The following is a 20,013-nucleotide window of genomic DNA, read 5'->3' on the forward strand; positions in this document are numbered from 1 at the left end:
TATTGCCCATAAAGGTAAATATCATCCTTGGCTTCATTTCATTTAGTGTTTACATCTAGTCATTAAATGTTCATGATGACCTTAGCCAAAGTTGATAACTGCTTGCTGTCCTTTTTAACAATTTGGGCAGAACTGGGTGTTATATCACAGAAGATAGTTATAAACATAACTAGACATATGTAACAGAATGCGTCACTGGGACGGCCTTGCATTTAAAATATTTAGCTAGTGCTATTACTCTAGGATATCCTCTTCTCTAATTTCTTCTCAAAAGTAACATAACAGAAAGAATACTCTAAGAGTACATAGCTAGCATTACCCGCATTTTACCCCCTCCTTATTTGATGTGTCTTTGGACTACTGTGAACAGGCAGAAACCAAATAACTTAAAGATTAAACCTGAGACATTTGCCTATATTTTTAAAAAGTTTTAGGTTTTAGCTACAAGACAACAGTGTAGTTCCTAGACCATGACCCATGGAGAGGTGGCCTGTCACCTGATGCTGGCTCCTCCTTCTTGCTTCCATCTCTTTCTATAGACATCCAGAGTCTTCACTGTACAGATAGCACAAGTTCTTGTAAAAGCAATTTTAAACAAGGAAGAATCAGTTTAGCTTCTTCCCTTAAGAGGCCACGGCTGAACTTGGGTGGAAGAAAAGAAACAGAAACTGCCCTTGGGACTTGAGCTTTGGACTGAGAATCACAAGTGGGAGAAGAAGGTTGTTGGGAAGAAGAAAAAACAGCCAGTTGGGCAGCGTGTGCAGTGGGAGAAGAGGGGAAAGTGATCAAGAAAAATGTGCAGGGAGAAAAAGTAGAGAAAGAGACCACACGGCAAAAGAGCATGTGGAGGGGAGAAGAAGGGGAGGGGAAAAAAAACCAAAACACTGGTGTAAGTTAAAGTGATAGAAGTCAGTGAATTTTAGACCTAACATTTAGATGGTTTTAAAAATATATAAACAGGGTCTTACAATTTAATAGAAATGTTTTCATGAGTATTTACTTCCACTGCAAAAGTATATAAAAACAAAACAAACGTTCTCTTTTTTGAAGTGCTGAGCCCAAACTATAATCTCTATTAGCTTTGGATGTATAGGCTTACAACAGTTCAGTACGTCTGATTTCATCCAGAGAGGGCAATGGCATGCACAAACTCACACCAGTATGACAAAATATTTATGTCAGAGGGTGGAGATGGATGGCAAGAGAGAGACCACTAGATCATTACCTGTTAGGTTCACTCCCTCTGGCGCACCTAGCATTGGTCACTGTCGGTAGACAGGATACTGGGCTGGATGGACCTTTGGTCTGACCCAGTATGGCCAGTCTTATGTTCTTATTCTTTAAAAAAGCAAAATATTACTTCATACAATACAAAATACCATTAAAATTCTTCCCTAAAATACAATCATAGAAACTTAGGGCTAGAAGGTACCTCAAGAGGTCAACTGTCCATCCCCCTGCACTGAAGCAGGACTGAGTACACCTACACCATGCCTGACATGTTTATTAAACCTGCTTTTAAAAAACTCCAGTGATGGGGATACCACCCCCTCTTTAGGTAACCTGTTCCAGTACTTAACTAGCTTTATAGTTAGAAAGTTTTTCTTAGCATCTAACCTGAATCTCCCTTGCTGCAGACTAAAATTTATTATTTAACATTTTTACTACATAACTTGAATATTTGCACTCTATTTGTGCTTTTCTTAGTCCTGCTCATCTACACAAAAGTGATCCTTCTTACACATGTCTCATCAAGAAAAAGCATGCATGAGGTTAAAAGGTTAGAATCTTACTCTCCACAAGCAAGTTAAAAATATTTAACTTAAGGATGGCCTCCTGGTTAGGACACAGGATTCTTAAGTTATAATCCTGACTGTGTCACAAACTTCATCAGTCAAAAAGATTTAACTTTTCTATGACTCACTTTTCCCTCTACCTAAAAAACTAAAATAATATCTGGGGATGGCTGGTTAATGTCAGCCAAACATTTAGAAATCCTTGGATGGAAGGCACTACAGAACTATAAAGTATTTTTATTCTCCTCTCCCAAATCACAAACCGTTTAAAAGATATGGAATACAACTTAAAGCCCAGGATCTCATCTGATCCCTCTATCCCCAAACATAAATCATAACTCATGCTATTAAAGCATTACACAGAAAATAAATGAAATCTGTTTATTACACAGCAACAAACCCATTCTAAAATGGGTTTCAAAACACATACAAATAACAATTGAAAGTTTAACCATTTAACTAAAACAATTATTACACAATGGTCAAAAAATAGGTCTCCAGAACAGAAACAGCTTCATTTTATAGAGAACAGCAGTGGAGAAGAGGAAGAAAAATACTTACAAAGAAATCACTACACAAAGATGGTGTTCAGTTGGATATACTTGCAAGCTATTAAAATTCACAGGGTGCATAACTGCTCCAGGAAGGTAGACCACAACCATGACATTAAAATCAGAAGAAGGCCAGAACACTGGGCAAAGTGATCACCTAACAGCCACAGAGCACGCTCAGCAGACAATGAAAAGGAGTACTCTACGGTGCCACAGGTACTCCTGTTCTTTTTGCGGATACAGACTGGACACGGCTGAGACTCTGAAACCAGACAATGAAAGACACCTACATCGCTGGAAAAAAATTCTCAAAATAAGAGCCTAAAAGCATGAACTGAAAACTCTACAATAATGTAGCAAGCAGCCTCTGGAAAACACAAGTTAATCTGTTTGTTTTAAAAAGCACAGGAGAAACTGGAAGCAAACTTTTTTTCTTGATATTAAACAAATAATTTCACAAAGACTCATTTCACTGTAGCTTGTTACATCCTCTCACTTTCAAGTTGTCAGCGGTTTAAATTGGTTGGGAAGGAGGAAATCTCTAATCCAGCGGTGGGCAACCTGCGGCTCGCGGGCCGCATATGGCCCATCAAGGTAATCCACTGGCAGGCTGCGAGACAGTTTGTTTACATTGACTGTACACAGGCACAGCCGCCCGCAGCTCCCAGTGGCTGCGGTTCGCCATTCCCAGCCACTACACCATTCATGAGCGCTGCACAGATGTACCCCTGCACCACCTGCAAGAATTATAATATAATGCTTTTCATCCAAGAACTCAAAGCAGTTTGCAAACGTTAATGAATTCAGCCTCATAACACCACTATAAGGTAAGTATCAAGTCCCAAACCAGGAAATGGATAGAGAGGTTAAGTTACAGACAACATCAATGATAAAACTTGGAAATAGAACCCAGCAATCTCAATTCCCAGTCCCTTGTTCTAACCACCAGACAACAATGCCCTCTTTACAAGCTAAAATGTTGTTGGGTTGTTTTTGTTTTTTAAATAAGAGTCTTTACAAAAATCCAAAGCCAAAAGAAATTTTCCAAGACACTTTTTTTTTTTTTTTTTTAAATTCCAGTGGTCACAGTAGCAACCTCAGTATTGCCAACCCCAGTCATTCAAAAATCATGAGTCAGGCTCAAAAAATAATGATACTGGCTTGAAAGAAATACTATGGGGAAGGAGTCTTTTTATTTTCCTTCTGGTTTTAGAGCTTTTAAAGGGTTCACATTTTCAAAGGTTTTTGTCTGCAACCATAAGGGTTATATTTTTTTTAATGAAATCTCAGATTCTGACATAATCACACGATTCCAGCAGCTGGAGCTTTAAGGAGAAAACACACCTCCAAATATCACAAGACAACAATAAAAATCACTAGAGTTGGCAACATGGCAACCCAAACATAGTTGCACTGAAGGCCGGCCTTCACAGATTTTCATTGTCAAAGTTGAGAGAAATGCAGTAAAGTAAATAAGTAATGGAACAGTGAAGCATGAACAAGAAGTTCTTAGGTTATTAGTAGCATAGGTACAGTAACGTTTATGAAATAAGTTCACAATTTCGCTTTTTATTGAAGTGAAAAAATAGGTTTCATTACTTCCCATTGCAAAACCAACAACCAACCGTTGTTTAGCAGTTTCCTTTTCAGATACTTTTTTGAACTCTTCTACACTAAAAGAGTGATCCTTTTTTTATTTATTTACCAGTGAAAATTGGCAAGTCATGAGTTCCTACAATGAAATTTTGGGCATATCTTATGTGAGATATAAACAGGCATTATTTAAATAGAAAAAAAAGAGAAGTCAGGCACAATAGCTGTTTTTCATAACCCTTTTTAATACACACTGTATTCATCACCACAACCGCTCCATAAAACACAGCGTACAGTACACAGTGAGCCTTGCTACAAACTGGCGGCATGAAGTAACATCTGTTCTTTTTGAAGGTGAACTAAGTTACAAAATGAAATATTTTTCCTCCTAGCTGTCTCACTGAGAAGATAAATGAGCTCAGTAATATTAAAGAGCAATGGGAGATGGGAACACATTTTTAAATTAATAGCATCTCACCAGCAGGAATGAAGAAGAAGGCAATTTCCTGGTGTGTCCACCATTGTTTATTCAGCCTACCGATCCACGGACATCACAAATTTCAGTGTCAGGAGTGTTCTGCATGACTACATTCCTTTCACTCTGCTCAAATCTATATCAAAAAGATATGTCTTTATTGAGTAACAAGTTTCAGATGAATTGTTTTTGTTCCTCTCCCAAAATCCAAAGAGTAAGTATAGCTGTACCTATACTAAGCAAGTCAATGAGATTACCTAGGCGAGTAAAAATAAGCTTTCATGGGCCATAACCCACTTCATATCTGATGAAGTAGGCTATAGCCCATGAAAGCTTATGCCCAAATAAATGTGTTAGTCTCTAAGCTGCCACAAGAACTCCTCGTTGTTTTTACTGACACAGACTAACACGGCTACCCTTCTGAAACCTGTCACCATGCTAAGTGACTAAAGATATTCCTGTGCATAATATTATTTGTGCTATGAAAGCATCTAGTCTCCCTAAGGTCCTTGCTCTCCACACCATATGCAAAATGCACCTACCATCCCAATCTTCAAATCAACTCCTGGCCTCTCATTCATTTCAGCATAGTTCAAAATTACACTCCTGTTATTAAAATGCTGAGCCCAACTTCCCTCTTACATCTGGGCAACTCCACTGATTGAAGGGAACAATATCCAGTTTACAATGGTGTAAGTGAGAGAAGGATTATGGCTCAATCAGGCAAATGGCTGTGCACACTCCCTGATCTTGTCCCCATCCCATGCAAGATAACGTCCTAGGTACGCATTAACCTAATCTTGCTGCACCCCTTCTTATACCCTTTGTCTGGCATTACAACCTTACCAATGTTAGAGCAAGAATCGTCTCCTCAGCAACAGCATTCCTGCATTTCTCTGTCTCATCATCTATCATAAAACAATTTCTCTTCTCCATTCCCTGTACTTCTCTGTTCGCTGTTATTTAGTTCTTTACAACCATTTAGGCAAATTGTATCCCTGGATAATTTTACTAGATGATTCCATCTTTTTGAAAAGTTTAACAACAAAATACATTGCAAGACACTCTTAGTTATATTTCTCCTACCCTGCTTCTCTCCTTTCAATATTCAATAGCCTACTAGTCTAGAAAAAATATCCTGTTACTATTTGTGGTGAAAGCTGTGCAGCCATATCTAAATAGAGGTGCCAACCCCCAAGGCCTTTCTTCATACAACCTTATTAAGAGACAAACAAAAAAGACTTCCATAAAAAGTTACAACCACAGGCCTGATTTGGTACCTAGATGGGATGATGCCAAGATACCTGTAGATAACAACTGGACCCTGGATGGGTTTTAACAGGCAGTGCCCAGTTACACGGAGATAGAAATTTGTCCCTTCAGGGTTTGATGTGGCAGGGCTCTGGGAACAAAGAACAGGAATTGGTCCCTTCGTGGAATTGACAGGGCAGGGCCCCTGGACTGACCAGCAGGAATTCCCCTCGTGGGGTCTGACAGAGCAGAGCCCTAGAACCCCAGAAGCAGGAATTGGTCCCTTTGTCTGGTCTGATGGGAGCAGGGCCGCGGGACCCAGGACGAAGAACTGGTTGCCTCATGGAGCCGGATGGCGCAGGGCCCTGGGACGCCTGGGGAGGAATCAGTCTCCCTGTGCAATACGACGGGACAGGGCACCAGTATCCACGTGCAAGCATCAATCCTGTGAGGGGCTGCCTAGGGCAGGACCCGGAGGCACAGAGGCGGGAATCGGTGTCCTGCTGGGGCCTGATGAGGCGGGGCCCTGGGACCCACAGGAAGGAAGCTGCCCCCTCGCAGGGTCGGACAGGGCAGGGCGCCTGGACCCGTGGGCGGGAATCGGACCCCGCGTGGGGCGCCGGGACGCGCGGGCGCGAACTGCTCCCTTCCTGGTCTGTCTGGTTTTCGCGCCCATCCCCCACCTGTGTCGCCTTCCTTCCGGGCCGAAGAGGTAGGACGGCGGTGGGGGCGGGGCGGCGCGGGGCCCTGCCGCGTGACAAGCTGAGCCGGCGGCACGTGGCCCGGACCATAACAAACAGGAGGGTGGGCGGAGAGACGGCAGCGACGCGCTCATTGGCAGGGGCGGGCGGCGGCTACCGCAGCGGCGCGGGCCGGGGATTGGTCAGGCGCGCAGTGGGCGTGGCCCCACAGCCGGCGGCTGGTGCAGCAGGGGGGCGGCGGCGGCGGCCCTGAGAGCTCGGGTTCGGGCCGCTGCCGCTAGGTCGGGTCGCGCTCGCTCCACCCCGGCCGTGCGATCAGCTGCCACAGCACCCCCTACAGCCGAGTCCCCCCGGACCCTAACATAGCCCCAGCCCCCGTCCCCACCCCGACACAGTCCTGTCCCTACCCAGCCCCGTTCACCCCCACAGGGCCCCACCCCTCCGACCCAACACCCCCCCGTCCCCACCGACCCAGCACACCCCCGTCCCCACCGACCCAGCCCCTCCAACCCAACACACCCCCGTCCCCACCGACCCAGCCCCACCCCTCCGACCCAACACACCCCCGTCCCCACCGACACACCCCCATCCCCACCGACCCAACACACCCCCGTCCCCACCGACACACCCCCGTCCCCACCGACCCAGCCCCACCCCTCCGACCCAACACACCCCCGTCCCCACCGACCCAGCCCCACCCCTCCGACCCAACACACCCCCGTCCCCACCGACACACCCCCGTCCCCACCGACCCAGCCCCACCCCTCCAACCCAACACACCCCCGTCCCCACCGACCCAGCCCCACCCCTCCGACCCAACACACCCCCGTCCCCACCGACACACCCCCGTCCCCACCGACCCAGCCCCACCCCTCCAACCCAACACACCCCCGTCCCCACCGACCCAGCCCCACCCCTCCGACCCAACACACCCCCGTCCCCACCGACACACCCCCGTCCCCACCGACCCAGCCCCACCCCTCCGACCCAACACACCCCCGTCCCCACCGACCCAGCCCCACCGACCCAGCCCCACCCCTCCGACCCAACACACCCCCGTCCCCACCGACACAACCCCGTCCCCACCCCTCCGACCCAACACAGCCCCGTCCCCACCAACACAACCCCGTCCCCACCCCTCCGACCCAACACACCCCCGTCCCCACCAACACAACCCCGTCCCCACCCCTCCGACCCAACACACCCCCGTCCCCACCGACCCAGCCCCACCCCTCCGACCCAACACACCCCCGTCCCCACCAACACAACCCCGTCCCCACCCCTCCAACCCAACACACCCTCGTCCCCACCAACCCAGCCCCACCCCCCGACACAACACAACCCCCGTCCCCACCGACACAACCCTGTCACCACCCCCCGACACAACACACCCCCGTCCCCACCGACACAACCCTGTCACCACCCCCCGACACAACACACCCCCGTCCCCACCGACACAACCCCACCCCTCCGACCCAACACACCCCCGTCCCCACCAACCCAGCCCCGTCCCCACCCCTCCGACCCAACACACCCCCGTCCCCACCAACCCAGCCCCACCCCTCTGACACAACACACCCCCGTCCCCACCGACACAACCCTGTCCCCACCCCTCCGACCTAACACACCCCCATCCCCACCGACACAACCCCACCCCTCCGACCCAACACACCCCCGTCCCCACCGACACAACCCCGTCCCCACCCCTCCAACCCAACACACCCCCGTCCCCACCAACACAACCCCGTCCCCACCCCTCCGACCCAACACACCCCCGTCCCCACCGACCCAGCCCCACCCCTCCGACCCAACACACCCCCGTCCCCACCGACCCAGCCCCACCCCTCCGACCCAACACACCCCCGTCCCCACCAACACAACCCCGTCCCCACCCCTCCAACCCAACACACCCTCGTCCCCACCAACCCAGCCCCACCCCCCGACACAACACAACCCCCGTCCCCACCGACACAACCCTGTCACCACCCCCCGACACAACACACCCCCGTCCCCACCGACACAACCCCACCCCTCCGACCCAACACACCCCCGTCCCCACCAACCCAGCCCCGTCCCCAACCCTCCGACCCAACACACCCCCGTCCCCACCAACCCAGCCCCACCCCTCTGACACAACACAACCCCCATCCCCACCGACACAACCCTGTCCCCATCCCCCGAAACAACACACCCCCGTCCCCACCGACACAACCCCACCCCTCCGACACAACACACCCCCGTCCCCACCAACCCAGCCCCGTCCCCACCCCTCCGACACAACACACCCCCGTCCCCACCAACCCAGCCCCGTCCCCACCCCTCCGACACAACACAACCCCCGTCCCCACCAACCCAGCCCCACCCCTCCGACACAACCCTGTCCCCACCCCCCGACACAACACACCCCCGTCCCCACCGACACAACCCTGTCCCCACCCCCCGACACAACACACCCCCGTCCCCACCGACACAACCCCACCCCTCCGACACAACACAACCCCGTCCCCACCAACCCAGCCCCACCCCTCCGACACAACACAACCCTGTCCCCACCCCTCCGACACAACACACCCCCGTCCCCACCAACCCAGCCCCGTCCCCACCCTCCCGACACAACACAACCCCGTCCACACCAACCCAGCCCCACCCCTCCGACACAACACAACCCTGTCCCCACCCCTCCGACACAACACACCTCCGTCCCCACCAACCCAGCCCCACCCCTCCGACACAACACAACCCCGTCCCCACCAACCCAGCCGCGTCCCCACCCTCCCGACACAACACAACCCCGTCCACACCAACCCAGCCCCACCCCTCCAACACAACACAACCCTGTCCCCACCCCTCCGACCCAACACACCCCCGTCCCCACCAACCCAGCCCCACCCCTCCGACACAACATAACCCCGTCCACACCAACACAACCCAGCCCCACCCCTCCAACACAACACAACCCCGTCCCCACCAACCCAGCCCCGTCCCCACCCCTCCGACACAACACAACCCCGTCCACACCAACACAACCCAGCCACACCCCTCCGACACAACACAACCCCGTCCCCACCAACCCAGCCCCGTCCCCACCCCTCCGACACAACACAACCCCGTCCCCACCAACAGAGCCCCACCCCTCCGACACAACACACCCCGTCCCCACCAACCCAGCCGCGTCCCCACCCTCCCGACACAACACAACCCCGTCCCCACCAACCCAGCCGCGTCCCCACCCCTCCGACACAACACAACCCTGTCCCCACCAACACAGCCCCACCCCTCCGACACAACACAACCCTGTCCCCACCAACACAGCCCCACCCCTCCGACACAACACACCCCGTCCCCACCAACACAGCCCCACCCCTCCGACACAACACACCCCGTCCCCACCAACCCAGCCGCGTCCCCACCCTCCCGACACAACACACCCCCGTCCCCACCAACCCAGCCCCACCCCTCCAACACAACACAACCCTGTCCCCACCCCTCCGACACAACACAACCCCGTCCCCACCCCTTCACCCCAACCCAGCCTCACCCCTCCGACACAACACAACCCCGTCCCCACCAACCCAGCCCCGTCCCCACCCCTCCGACACAACCCAGCCCCGTCCCCACCAACCCAGCCCCGTCCCCACCCCTCCGACACAACCCAGCCCCGTCCCCACCAACCCAGCCCCGTCCCCACCCCTCCGACACAACCCAGCCCCGTCCCCACCCCTCCGACACAACACAGCTCCGTCCCCACCAACACAGCCCCGTCCCCACCCCTCCGACACAACACAGCTCCGTCCCCACCAACACAGCCCCGTCCCCACCCCTCCGACACAACCCATTCCCGTCCCCACCAACCCAGCCCCGTCCCCACCCCTCCGACACAACCCAGCCCCGTCCCCACCAACCCAGCCCCGTCCCCACCCCTCCGACACAACACAGCCCCGTCCCCACCAACACAGCCCCGTCCCCACCCCTCCGACACAACCCAGCCCCGTCCCCACCAACCCAGCCCCGTCCCCACCCCTCCGACACAACACAGCCCCGTCCCCACCAACACAGCCCCGTCCCCACCCCTCCGACACAACACAATCCCATCCCCACCAACACAGCCCTGTCCCCACCCCTTCACCCCAACCCAGACCCATCCCTCTGACACAACACAACCCCGTCCCCACCCCTACACCCACCCCTTCGCCCCAACACAGCCCTGTCCCTACCCCTACAGCCACCCGCTGCCCTAATGCAGCCCTGCCCCACCCCCCATTCACCCCAACACAGCCCCACCCCTCCGACACAACACAACCCCGTCCCCACCAACACAGCCCCACCCTCCCGACACAACACACCCCCGTCCCCACCAACACAGCCCCACCCTCCCGACACAACACACCCCCGTCCCCACCAACCCAGCCCCACCCCTCCAACACAACACAACCCTGTCCCCACCCCTCCGACACAACACAACTCCGTCCCCACCCCTTCACCCCAACCCAGCCTCACCCCTCTGACACAACACAACCCCGTCCCCACCCCTTCACCCCAACCCAGCCTCACCCCTCCGACACAACACAACCCCGTCCCCACCAACACAACCCTGTCCCCACCCCTCCGACACAACACAGCCCCGTCCCCACCAACCCAGCCCCGTCCCCACCCCTCCGACACAACACAGCCCCGTCCCCACCAACCCAGCCCCGTCCCCACCCCTCTGACCCAACACAGCTCCGTCCCCACCAACACAACCCTGTCCCCACCCCTCCGACACAACACAACCCCGTCCCCACCAACCCAGCCCCGTCCCCACCCCTCCGACACAACACAGCCCCGTCCCCACCAACACAGCCCCGTCCCCACCCCTCCGACACAACACAGCCCCGTCCCCACCAACCCAGCCCCGTCCCCACCCCTCCGACACAACACAATCCCATCCCCACCAACACAGCCCTGTCCCCACCCCTTCACCCCAACCCAGACCCATCCCTCTGACACAACACAACCCCGTCCCCACCCCTACACCCACCCCTTTGCCCCAACACAGCCCTGTCCCTACCCCTACAGCCACCCGCTGCCCTAATGCAGCCCTGCCCCACCCCCCATTCACCCCAACCCAGCCCCACCCCTCCGACACAACACAACCCCGTCCCCACCAACCCAGCCCCACCCCTCCGACACAACACAACCCCGTCCCCACCCCTACACCCACCCCTTCGCCCCAACACAGCCCTGTCCCCACCCCTATACTCACCCCCTGCCCTAATGCAGCCCTGTCCCCACACCCGTCCCCACCCCCCATTCACCCCAACACAGCCCTACCCCTCCGACACAACACAACCCCGTCCCCATCCATACACCCACCCCTTTGCCCCAACACAGCCCTGTCCCCACCCATACAAACTTTGCCCCAACACAGACCTGTTACCACCCACGCTCCCTCACCCTAACACAGCTCTGTGCCCCCAAGTACAGACCCCCTCACCCTGACACAGCTTTGCCCCACATATACAGACCCTTTCACCTCCCAACAATGTAGTGTCCCCCCCTCACCCCAACATATACCTATGCCCCCCACTCCCTCATCTCAACACAGCTCTGTGTCTCCAATACATACACACCAACCCCCTTACACAGACCTGTGCCACTTGCTCCCAGTACAGCCCCGTATGACACCACCCAGAAACCCTCACTGCGGCAGGACGCACACCCCTCCCGTACAGAGCCCTGTGCCAGCTCTATGCACCCAGGAAAAGCACTTCTCAACACAGGTGCTGGAACTGGGGGTGCTACTGCACCCCCTGGCTTGAAGCGGTTTCCATCATATACAGGGTTTACAGTTCGGTTCAATGGCTCTCAGCCCCCCCACTGTACACATTGTTCCAGCACCCCTGCTTCTCAACAACATGTTTTGTCCTTGACCCTCCACTACAGTCCTTTGGCCCCTCCCCATGGCCCTGTGTACATCTTCCCATTCCCAAATCACACACACAAATCCCGCATACCTTCCTCAGACCCACTCTTGTCTCCCCATCCCCAACACGTTACACCCCCATACTGAACTCCCCACTCGAACCAATCACGCCTACAGCCCGCCCGCGCACCTCTGTTAGGCCCTCCCCCGGCACTCCCATCACTTTCAAGATATAATCCACTCAGTATTCCTGACCCTTCCTCCCCATGATGTGTGTTACCTCCTCATATACACTCTCCAGTGTCCTGCCCCACAATGCCCTTTTACCCCTCCTCACCAGGATAAATGGCTTTGTAATTCCTCACTCAACTCCACTTGCCCGCAAGCTCCTTAAGGCCTAATACACCCTTATACCTCATATGGGGCCTTCTTCTATTCCACATACCTCTCTCTCTTTAAAGGAGTCCTTTCTCCTCTTTATTCCCCATCTTGCCATGTACCCATGTCCCACCTCACCCTACCCGCTATCTATACCACTGCAGGCAAGTGCCTGCCCCCTACACTAGCCACGTGGCACAGAGAAAGAAACCTGCGCCAATGAATTAGTGGTTGTGTTTGCAGTGCTCTGGACACGTGAAGGGCATCACATTAGTGATGAGTATACTTATTGCCAGCTAAATTGCCTGTGCCATAACCTAGAACTTGCAAATCACAGCACCCCCCCCTTCAGATGACAGACACATCCACATTTTTGCTACTTCACACCACTTCAAAAGATAACCTTTCCCAGACCACCAGCACACCTCCCTCAAAATCAAAGACACACACACACACCCCTCCCCTAAAACGAAGCAAGATCATCTATACCCAGCTGAAGATACCTAAGCGTGTTAAGGGAATGCTGTTCTGCTGCTTTCCAAAACCACCACAAAGAGCAAAACCCCCTTCCCAACCACAAAGCCTTCCTCCGCCTCGCAGCTGTCATTCCCCCCTGGTTTCTAAGGCCCCCTCCCGTCTAACACACAGCTACCCAGCAGTCACTTACCAAATCCCCACGAACCTCCATCACAGTATCACTGTGATGCTAACCACATGCCAAGCCTCCGCACCCGCTGCCACACACCCAGCTAGCCACACTTACCCGTTGCTCGCACACGGAGCTCCAGCACCGACCAATAACCAGATGCTCAGCACCGTAGTAACCTAGTCCTTGCACCTTCACTAAGGGGGGAAAACATGCCCCCCCCCCCCGCTTTAGTTAAAAAAAGCCACCCGCTCCACCCTGTGTTGGGGAGGCTCTGAGCCCGCTGGGTGCCCGAGAGGAACACGGCTGGATGAGGTGGGGCACCCACTAAGGGGATTTATTTCTGCTCTCACCTACTCGGCGTAATGCTTTCCTGGGGCAAGCAAGTGGGGATCACTATGCTGCCGAGGGGGAAAGGCATCTTCCCTATATGCTGGTGGCGCAGGTGTGTGCGTGGGTGGGTGTGGGGGGGGTTGTGTTGTTATGGATTTGGAATGTGACGTTTTGGAGATAAAAAGGCGCTCCGCCCCCTCCCATCACCACCCTAGCTGCAGAGGACCTGGGGTGGGGGGGGGGGGGTTTATGGTTTGCAGTCCCACTGCTCTTATTTTTCTGGCTGGCGACAAAGGAGGGGGGTGGAGTGGGGGGCTTGCTGTGCCCGCTGTGGATGTTATCTGCGAAGTGGAGAGGTGGGATCCCAGGATGGAAACAGCCTCCCCCCCCCCCCCCCCCGCCCGGCCGCCCGCCCCCTCGTTTCCTCTTCTGTTTACCTCAAGTTCGAATTTTATCTGCGCAACATTAGCTGGAATGCGGACACGGAGGGGGAAAAACACACGAACAACCCAGCCGCTCCAGAGAAGCCATGTGGCCTGCAGCCATGCCCCCCCCCCACACCCACGCCCCCCCACACCCACCCCTCCTCTTAGCAACACAAACATGGCGCAATCGCCTTTCTTTATTTTTAAATTCCCATTTCAAGCTGGAAATCCCACCTCGCTCCCTCCCTCCTGACCAAAACGCCTGCCCCCCCCCACATGGCTCCCGACCCTGGACCAGAGCAAAGGGACGCAGAGAACAGAAGTTAAAAGGAGACGAACGTGCGAAACTATTCCCACCCCGAACCTAAACTCCCATGAAAAACTATGCCACCGCGAAAGGACACCCTTCCTCGTTTAAACGTCCGGGATGCAAAATTTAGGACGAACCCCTCCCCCCCCCCGCCGGCAGTCATACACCCATACACCACACCTCCCAAAACAAATCCCTCTTGAGGAGCTTTTAAGGACTATAAATAACTTACCTTACGCTGATCCATGTGCTGGCAAAGCTTTCTCGCCTTCCCCGCACCGCGACCCCCCACCCCCCGCAGCAAAGTGGAAGAAAAACAAAAAAAAAAAAAACAGGTAGTTTCCAGATCTGTTCTTTCATATAAATTTCCTCTTCCTCTGGATGGTGGGGACTCCGGACACAGGTGCAATCCCATCTGTGCTGATTAAAAGTTGTTCTTCCTCCTGGCCCGAGGGGGGTGGGAGGGGAACAGAGGGACCGGGACCCCTCCTCTCTTTTCCACGTCCCCTTTCGCGAGTGGATGGAGGTGGGCTCCTGTGTGCTGAAGGGTGCCCCGTAGTTTCCTTCTCTCTCTGCCCCCTTCCCAGACACCGTTTGTGCAGCCCCGGGCTCCCCTCAATGCTTTCCTCGCTACAATGTTGTTTCATTATATCATGTCCATCATGTGACACTGAGAGGCCTCTCTATGGAAACTTAAAGGGGACTCTCACGTGACTCTGCAGCAGCCGCGGCAAGACCAGCAGTAACAGCGGCATAACACCGTCGCCTCCCGTCCACCAACCTCCCTTCACGCCGGTCCAGAGGGGCTCCCCCTTTGGCAGGAGGGGCGGCAGCCCGCAAAGCAATGAACACACCCGTCCTGCCGTTCCAAGGTAGAAAGAACAGCAGCTCTTTCCAGTCCCAAAAGCCACTCTCCCTGGAATGATTTCTTAGTGCTGCCCCATTTATTCCTAAGCAGGGACGGCTTCCTAAAATAAAAAGGGGCTCAGCTGACAAGTGGAAGCAAGTTTTGTTTTGGTTTTTTTTCTTCCCCTTGCACTGCCTGTGCTGGAAGCTCAGTTTGATCTCTGACGGGGAATAATCGTAAATCAGAACTAACAACCAAACAGGCTCTGTTCTTTCTGCCTGCTACATCACCACCAGCACCCAAGAGTCCAGACTCAGAAGGGAGCCTGCTCATTTTGCGGGTGACGCATCAGCCAGACTACAATGCAGCTTTGCTCTTCCGCAGCTAAACTGGGTCCTCAGTGCTGACAGTAGCAAAAACTTGTTTGTGTCTGTAAAACTAAGCAGATGTGCCATGGAAGATGTCGGCAATACCATTGTGCATTTTTAAAGAGTTATCTTATGGCCGTAAAACATTATTTTAAAACTACAGACATGACCAGATAATGAAAACCGGTGTACCATTTCATTCTGTAATTAAATTAACTTTGTAAAGTAATTTGTGGTTCATTTGTGTAAAAAATGCCTTGTAAAATACTGTGTATATTTTTATATACTTGGCTGTATTGTATATGCTACTGCATTTTTATATATATATATATATATATATATATATATATATATATATATATATATATATATATATTATTTCTTGGTCATATTTTATATAGAGAGAGGGGACCATTTAAAATTCTGTGAAATTATCTGTGTTCCATCCATTTACTATGTTATTCTTTAGCTCCAAATCCTCTCTCCAGCCTGTGTACCTTGGGGATCTCCTGCAGGGCTGGAGAGAAGGAATTCTACTTACAGGCCACACAGCTTGCAGCTTGCAGCAGAGCAATTCTGAGGCTGCTGTTCTGACCTCAGTGCTGAAGTTGCCTCTGCTCTGTTTGTGCCCCAATGGTGGGGAGCAGGGGTAGTCAATTATTTTTTGTCAAGGTCCAAATTTCTTGGTCAAAGTACAGTCCAGGTCCAGGCCCCCACACAGTTCCACTCCCCTAACCCCCGATTGCCCCCCCAAGCTCCCCGATCGCCTGCCAGCTCCCCATGTGCCCTGCCCGGAGAGTTAGATGACCTTATTTCCTAAACTGTAAACTGGACACATGGGGCTGGCCTGAGTCACCTGACATTGCTGCTCGCCCCCTCAAACATTCCTCCATGCCCCAAATTGAGCCAAGTAGCAGAGATGGGGGCGGGGGGGGGGGAGAAATGGGTATGGGCTGGGATCTGGGCAGCAAAGCAGTGTGAATATGTGTGAGTACTTTTGAGCTAGGAGCCAGGAGGGACCAAGGCGACTCCAGATTGCAGCCCTGGGGAGATGGGGGAGGCTGGGATGTGGCAGAAAGTGGTAACTGGAGGCGGACTGGGGAGGGGAAAAGGCCGGTTGGGGTGGGGAGGGAGGGTGGAGAGAGTTCCAGGGACTGGCCCCAAAGGATGCGGGGTGGGGAGGACGTGAGGCCAAGATGGGGGGCTCTGGGAACTGCTCGGGGGTGGGGGGCATGAGGCTGGGGTGGGCAGTAGGCTAGGGAACAGGGAGTACGGGGGGCAGGGGGACTCCAGGGACCGCTCAGAGCACAAGCATGGCCCTAGCTCAGCTTCAACCTGCGTGCCGAGGCAACATGTAGCTGTGGCTAGTGGGGGACACAGATGAAAGGTTCTGGGGGGGGTCACATGCCTCCCCAATTTCTCAGGACTCCCAGAAGCGAAGAGGCAGCCCTCCCACTGGCAGCGGCACTCTCCGTGTGTCCGTGGTGCAGCATGAGTAGGGAGGAAGCTGCAGGGCGGCTGGCTGAGCTCCTCCTTCTCCCCGCTACATAGGGCTGCCTCACCTTCCCTGCTGCTGGAGTCCCACTCATTGCCTCTGCTTCCACCCGCAACTCACCTCGGTGAATAGCGTGCAAAGCAGGTAGCAGCGCTAGGACTTCAGCGGCAGGGAAGGCGAAGCAGGCCCATGTGGGGGGTCAGGGGAGGAGCTCAGCCAGCCGCCCTGCTCCGTCCCCGTTCTGCATGGACACACGGAGAGCACCGCTGCCAGGGTGAGTGCAGTCTCCTCGCCTCTGGGCATACGCTCCAGAGGGATCTGGAGAAATGAGGGAGGCACATGACCCTTCATGCCCCACCCATGTGTCATCTCTGCCCCCGTGGTCCAAGGTGGGCTGTACAGCATACAATGGGTGCATACTCTCTGAATGGGCTCCCCAAATCCTGCTCCCAACACAGTGAAACCACACTGTTATTCAGGTTAATAAACCAGGTCCCAAGATTTGGACCAGTTGAGAGTCTCTGTCTTTGCTACTAAAAAGTTAAGTGAACAAAAACCATGCATTATTCACTTGTTATGGCTTACATTTAAATTTTTCATCTCAGTTACCATTTTTGAGTATGGACTATGACTTTGAGAACCTTTAGGGTTTTTTTTAAACTCATCCAATATTTCATAGAATAATTTGGGTTGAAAGAGGCCATACTGTTCATGAATTGATGCACACATATGTACCCACTGATCACTAATGGATGGAATCAGAATTACTCAACAGGGTGTCACAGGCCCTATACTGGTAAGTAATGGAGATTCTCCTCTGAGTCACTTGTTGAATGCCTTTATTTTTGGATTAAAAATATCCAAGCTCTGTCTCTGCTACAATTCTAACTGGTGATGGTGTGCAGCATAGTGCTATGTTGCCACGGATTTGTTACAATATTTTTTGGCATCAGATGTTTTTATTCATTCATTACAGAAAGTGGGGAGCTGAGTTAGAGATTGTGTTCATGACCTGAAGTAAAAGTTTACAGTGAACAGTTAACCCTCCTGTCTCCTCTAGATCAGTGGATCTAAACCTTTCCAGACTATTGTACACTGGTGAGGCCTCATCTGGAGTACTGTGTCCAGTTTTGGGCCTCACACTACAAGAAGGATGTGAAAAAATTGGAAAGAGTCCAGCAGAGGGCAAGAAAAATGATTAGGGGACTGGAACACATGACTTATGAGGAGAGGCTGAGGGAACTGGGGATGTTTAGTCTACGGAAGAGAAGAATGAGGGGGGATTTAATAGCTGCTTTCAACTACCTGAAAGGGGGTTCCAAAGAGGATGGCTCTAGACTGTTCTCAGTGGTAGCAGATGACAGAACAAGGAGTAATGGTCTCAAGTTGCAGTGGGGGAGGTTTAGGTTGGATATTAGGAAAAACTTTTTCACTAGGAGGGTGGTGAAACACTGGAATGCGTTACCTAGGGAGGTGGTGGAATCTCCTTCCTTAGAAGTTTTTAAGGTCAGGCTTGACAAAGCCCTGGCTGGGATGATTTAATTGGGGATCCGTCCTGCTTTGAGCAGGGGGTTGGACTAGATGACCTCCTGAGGTCCCTTCCAACTCTGATATTCTATGATTGTACCCGTTTCAGGAGTCTGATTTGTTTTGTGTACCTCCAAGTTTCACATCTCTAAAACTACTTGTTTACAAAATCAGACATGAAAATACAAAAGTGTCACATCACACTATTACTGAAAAATTGCTGACTTTCTCATTTTTACCATATAATTATAAATCTATTGGAATATAAATATTGTACTTACATGTCAGTGTATAGGATATAGAGTAGTATAAAGAAGTCATTATATGAAATTTGAGTTTGTACTAATTTTGCTAGTGCTTTTGATGAAGCCTGTTGTAAAGAGGCAAATATCTAAATGAGTTGATGTACCCCCTGCAAAACCTCTGTGTACCCCGAGGAGTACATGTACCCCTGGTTGAGAACCACTGACCTAGATGTCCCATATTCTTCCCATATTGTCCCATATTCTTCCTACTTGTTCTCCAACTAATCTTTGCCTTCCATTCCAATCTTCTCGGGCTGACTTGCTCTCTTTCCCCTTCTCCTTCACTCTCCCCTGCTTGTCTTTATTAAATTTTGGCCTTGTCAGGTCCCAGCTCCACCTTCCCCCAAGTTCTCCCTCTCCTGTTTAGCCCACCCCATTTATCTCCCTTCTATTTGTAAGTGGGGGAATAGTCCCACTCTTGTGGGGAACTTTCCTGGCTTCTGAACCACCCCAGTGAAGTGGGCTAGCAAAAGGATCTGAGTCCTCGCTCCCACTTCCTTTACCCAGTGGCCTCCCTGCCCTTGAGGACTCCCCTTTCACTCTCCTGTCTGGCAGAGTCCTCATAACCCCAACAAGGCTGGGCCCAGGATTCCTGGGGGGCTCGACCCCCAACCCTGCTGTGGTCACCTAGGACAGGGGCTAGGGTGTCCCCACTCCGGGGTACTCTCTCTGCACCGGGCACTTCTCTGACCCACTGACCATTACATACAAGTTAAAGCAAATGCAAGTTATTTAATCAACAATTAATTTTAAAAAGAATAAGGAAAAATGGGAAAGGTTAAAGGAAACACATCAACCCGCTCTGTGGCAGGGAACATCACAAACAGTGTCTCTGGAATGTCAGGGCAGTTCGCAGTCTGTTCCTTGTAAGTCCCAGGCCTTCTTCTCAGGCCCTGGCTGTGCTGCGGGGATGCTGTGGGTCGGACCCTCGCTCTGGTGGTGGCCACACGCTCTCAGGCTCTAAGTGGCAGGACCCTTCTTCCCAGTGTCGCCCCCGCCCTGTCGGGGTTACGATCCAAGCCTGGCCTGCAGAGCCTCTTGACTGAGGCGTCTCCCTGTGCTGGGCCCGCTGCCCAGGGTCCCCCTCGCTCTCCCCAGCTGCCCACCGCA

The 20,013-nt window shown here is 52.9% G+C and overlaps 1 protein-coding gene across 13 annotated transcripts in view; it reads right to left on the reverse strand.

The window, feature by feature from the left end:
• LOC144930129 (uncharacterized) overlaps window positions 1-15,156 on the reverse strand; it is a 208,657-nt gene extending 193,501 nt beyond the window's left edge. For 4 of the 13 annotated variants that reach the window (XR_013635228.1, XR_013635222.1, XR_013635221.1 and 1 more), the window contains exon 1: window positions 4,419-6,673. Coding sequence is in view for 2 of the 13 variants with exons in the window: in XM_078851192.1 (XP_078707318.1) it covers window positions 14,594-14,776 (183 nt within the window). In the remaining 11 variants the exon portion in view is untranslated. Of the gene's footprint in view, window positions 1-1,360; window positions 3,085-4,418; window positions 6,674-13,646; window positions 14,023-14,593 lie in introns of those variants that run through there. The other 9 variants (XR_013635226.1, XM_078851192.1, XR_013635230.1 and 6 more) reach the window with 6 other exon arrangements.
• Between the last annotated feature and the right edge of the window lie 4,857 nt (window positions 15,157-20,013).

This window comes from Lepidochelys kempii, chromosome 1, assembly GCF_965140285.1.
Source record: "Lepidochelys kempii isolate rLepKem1 chromosome 1, rLepKem1.hap1, whole genome shotgun sequence".
NCBI lineage: Eukaryota > Metazoa > Chordata > Testudines > Cheloniidae > Lepidochelys > Lepidochelys kempii.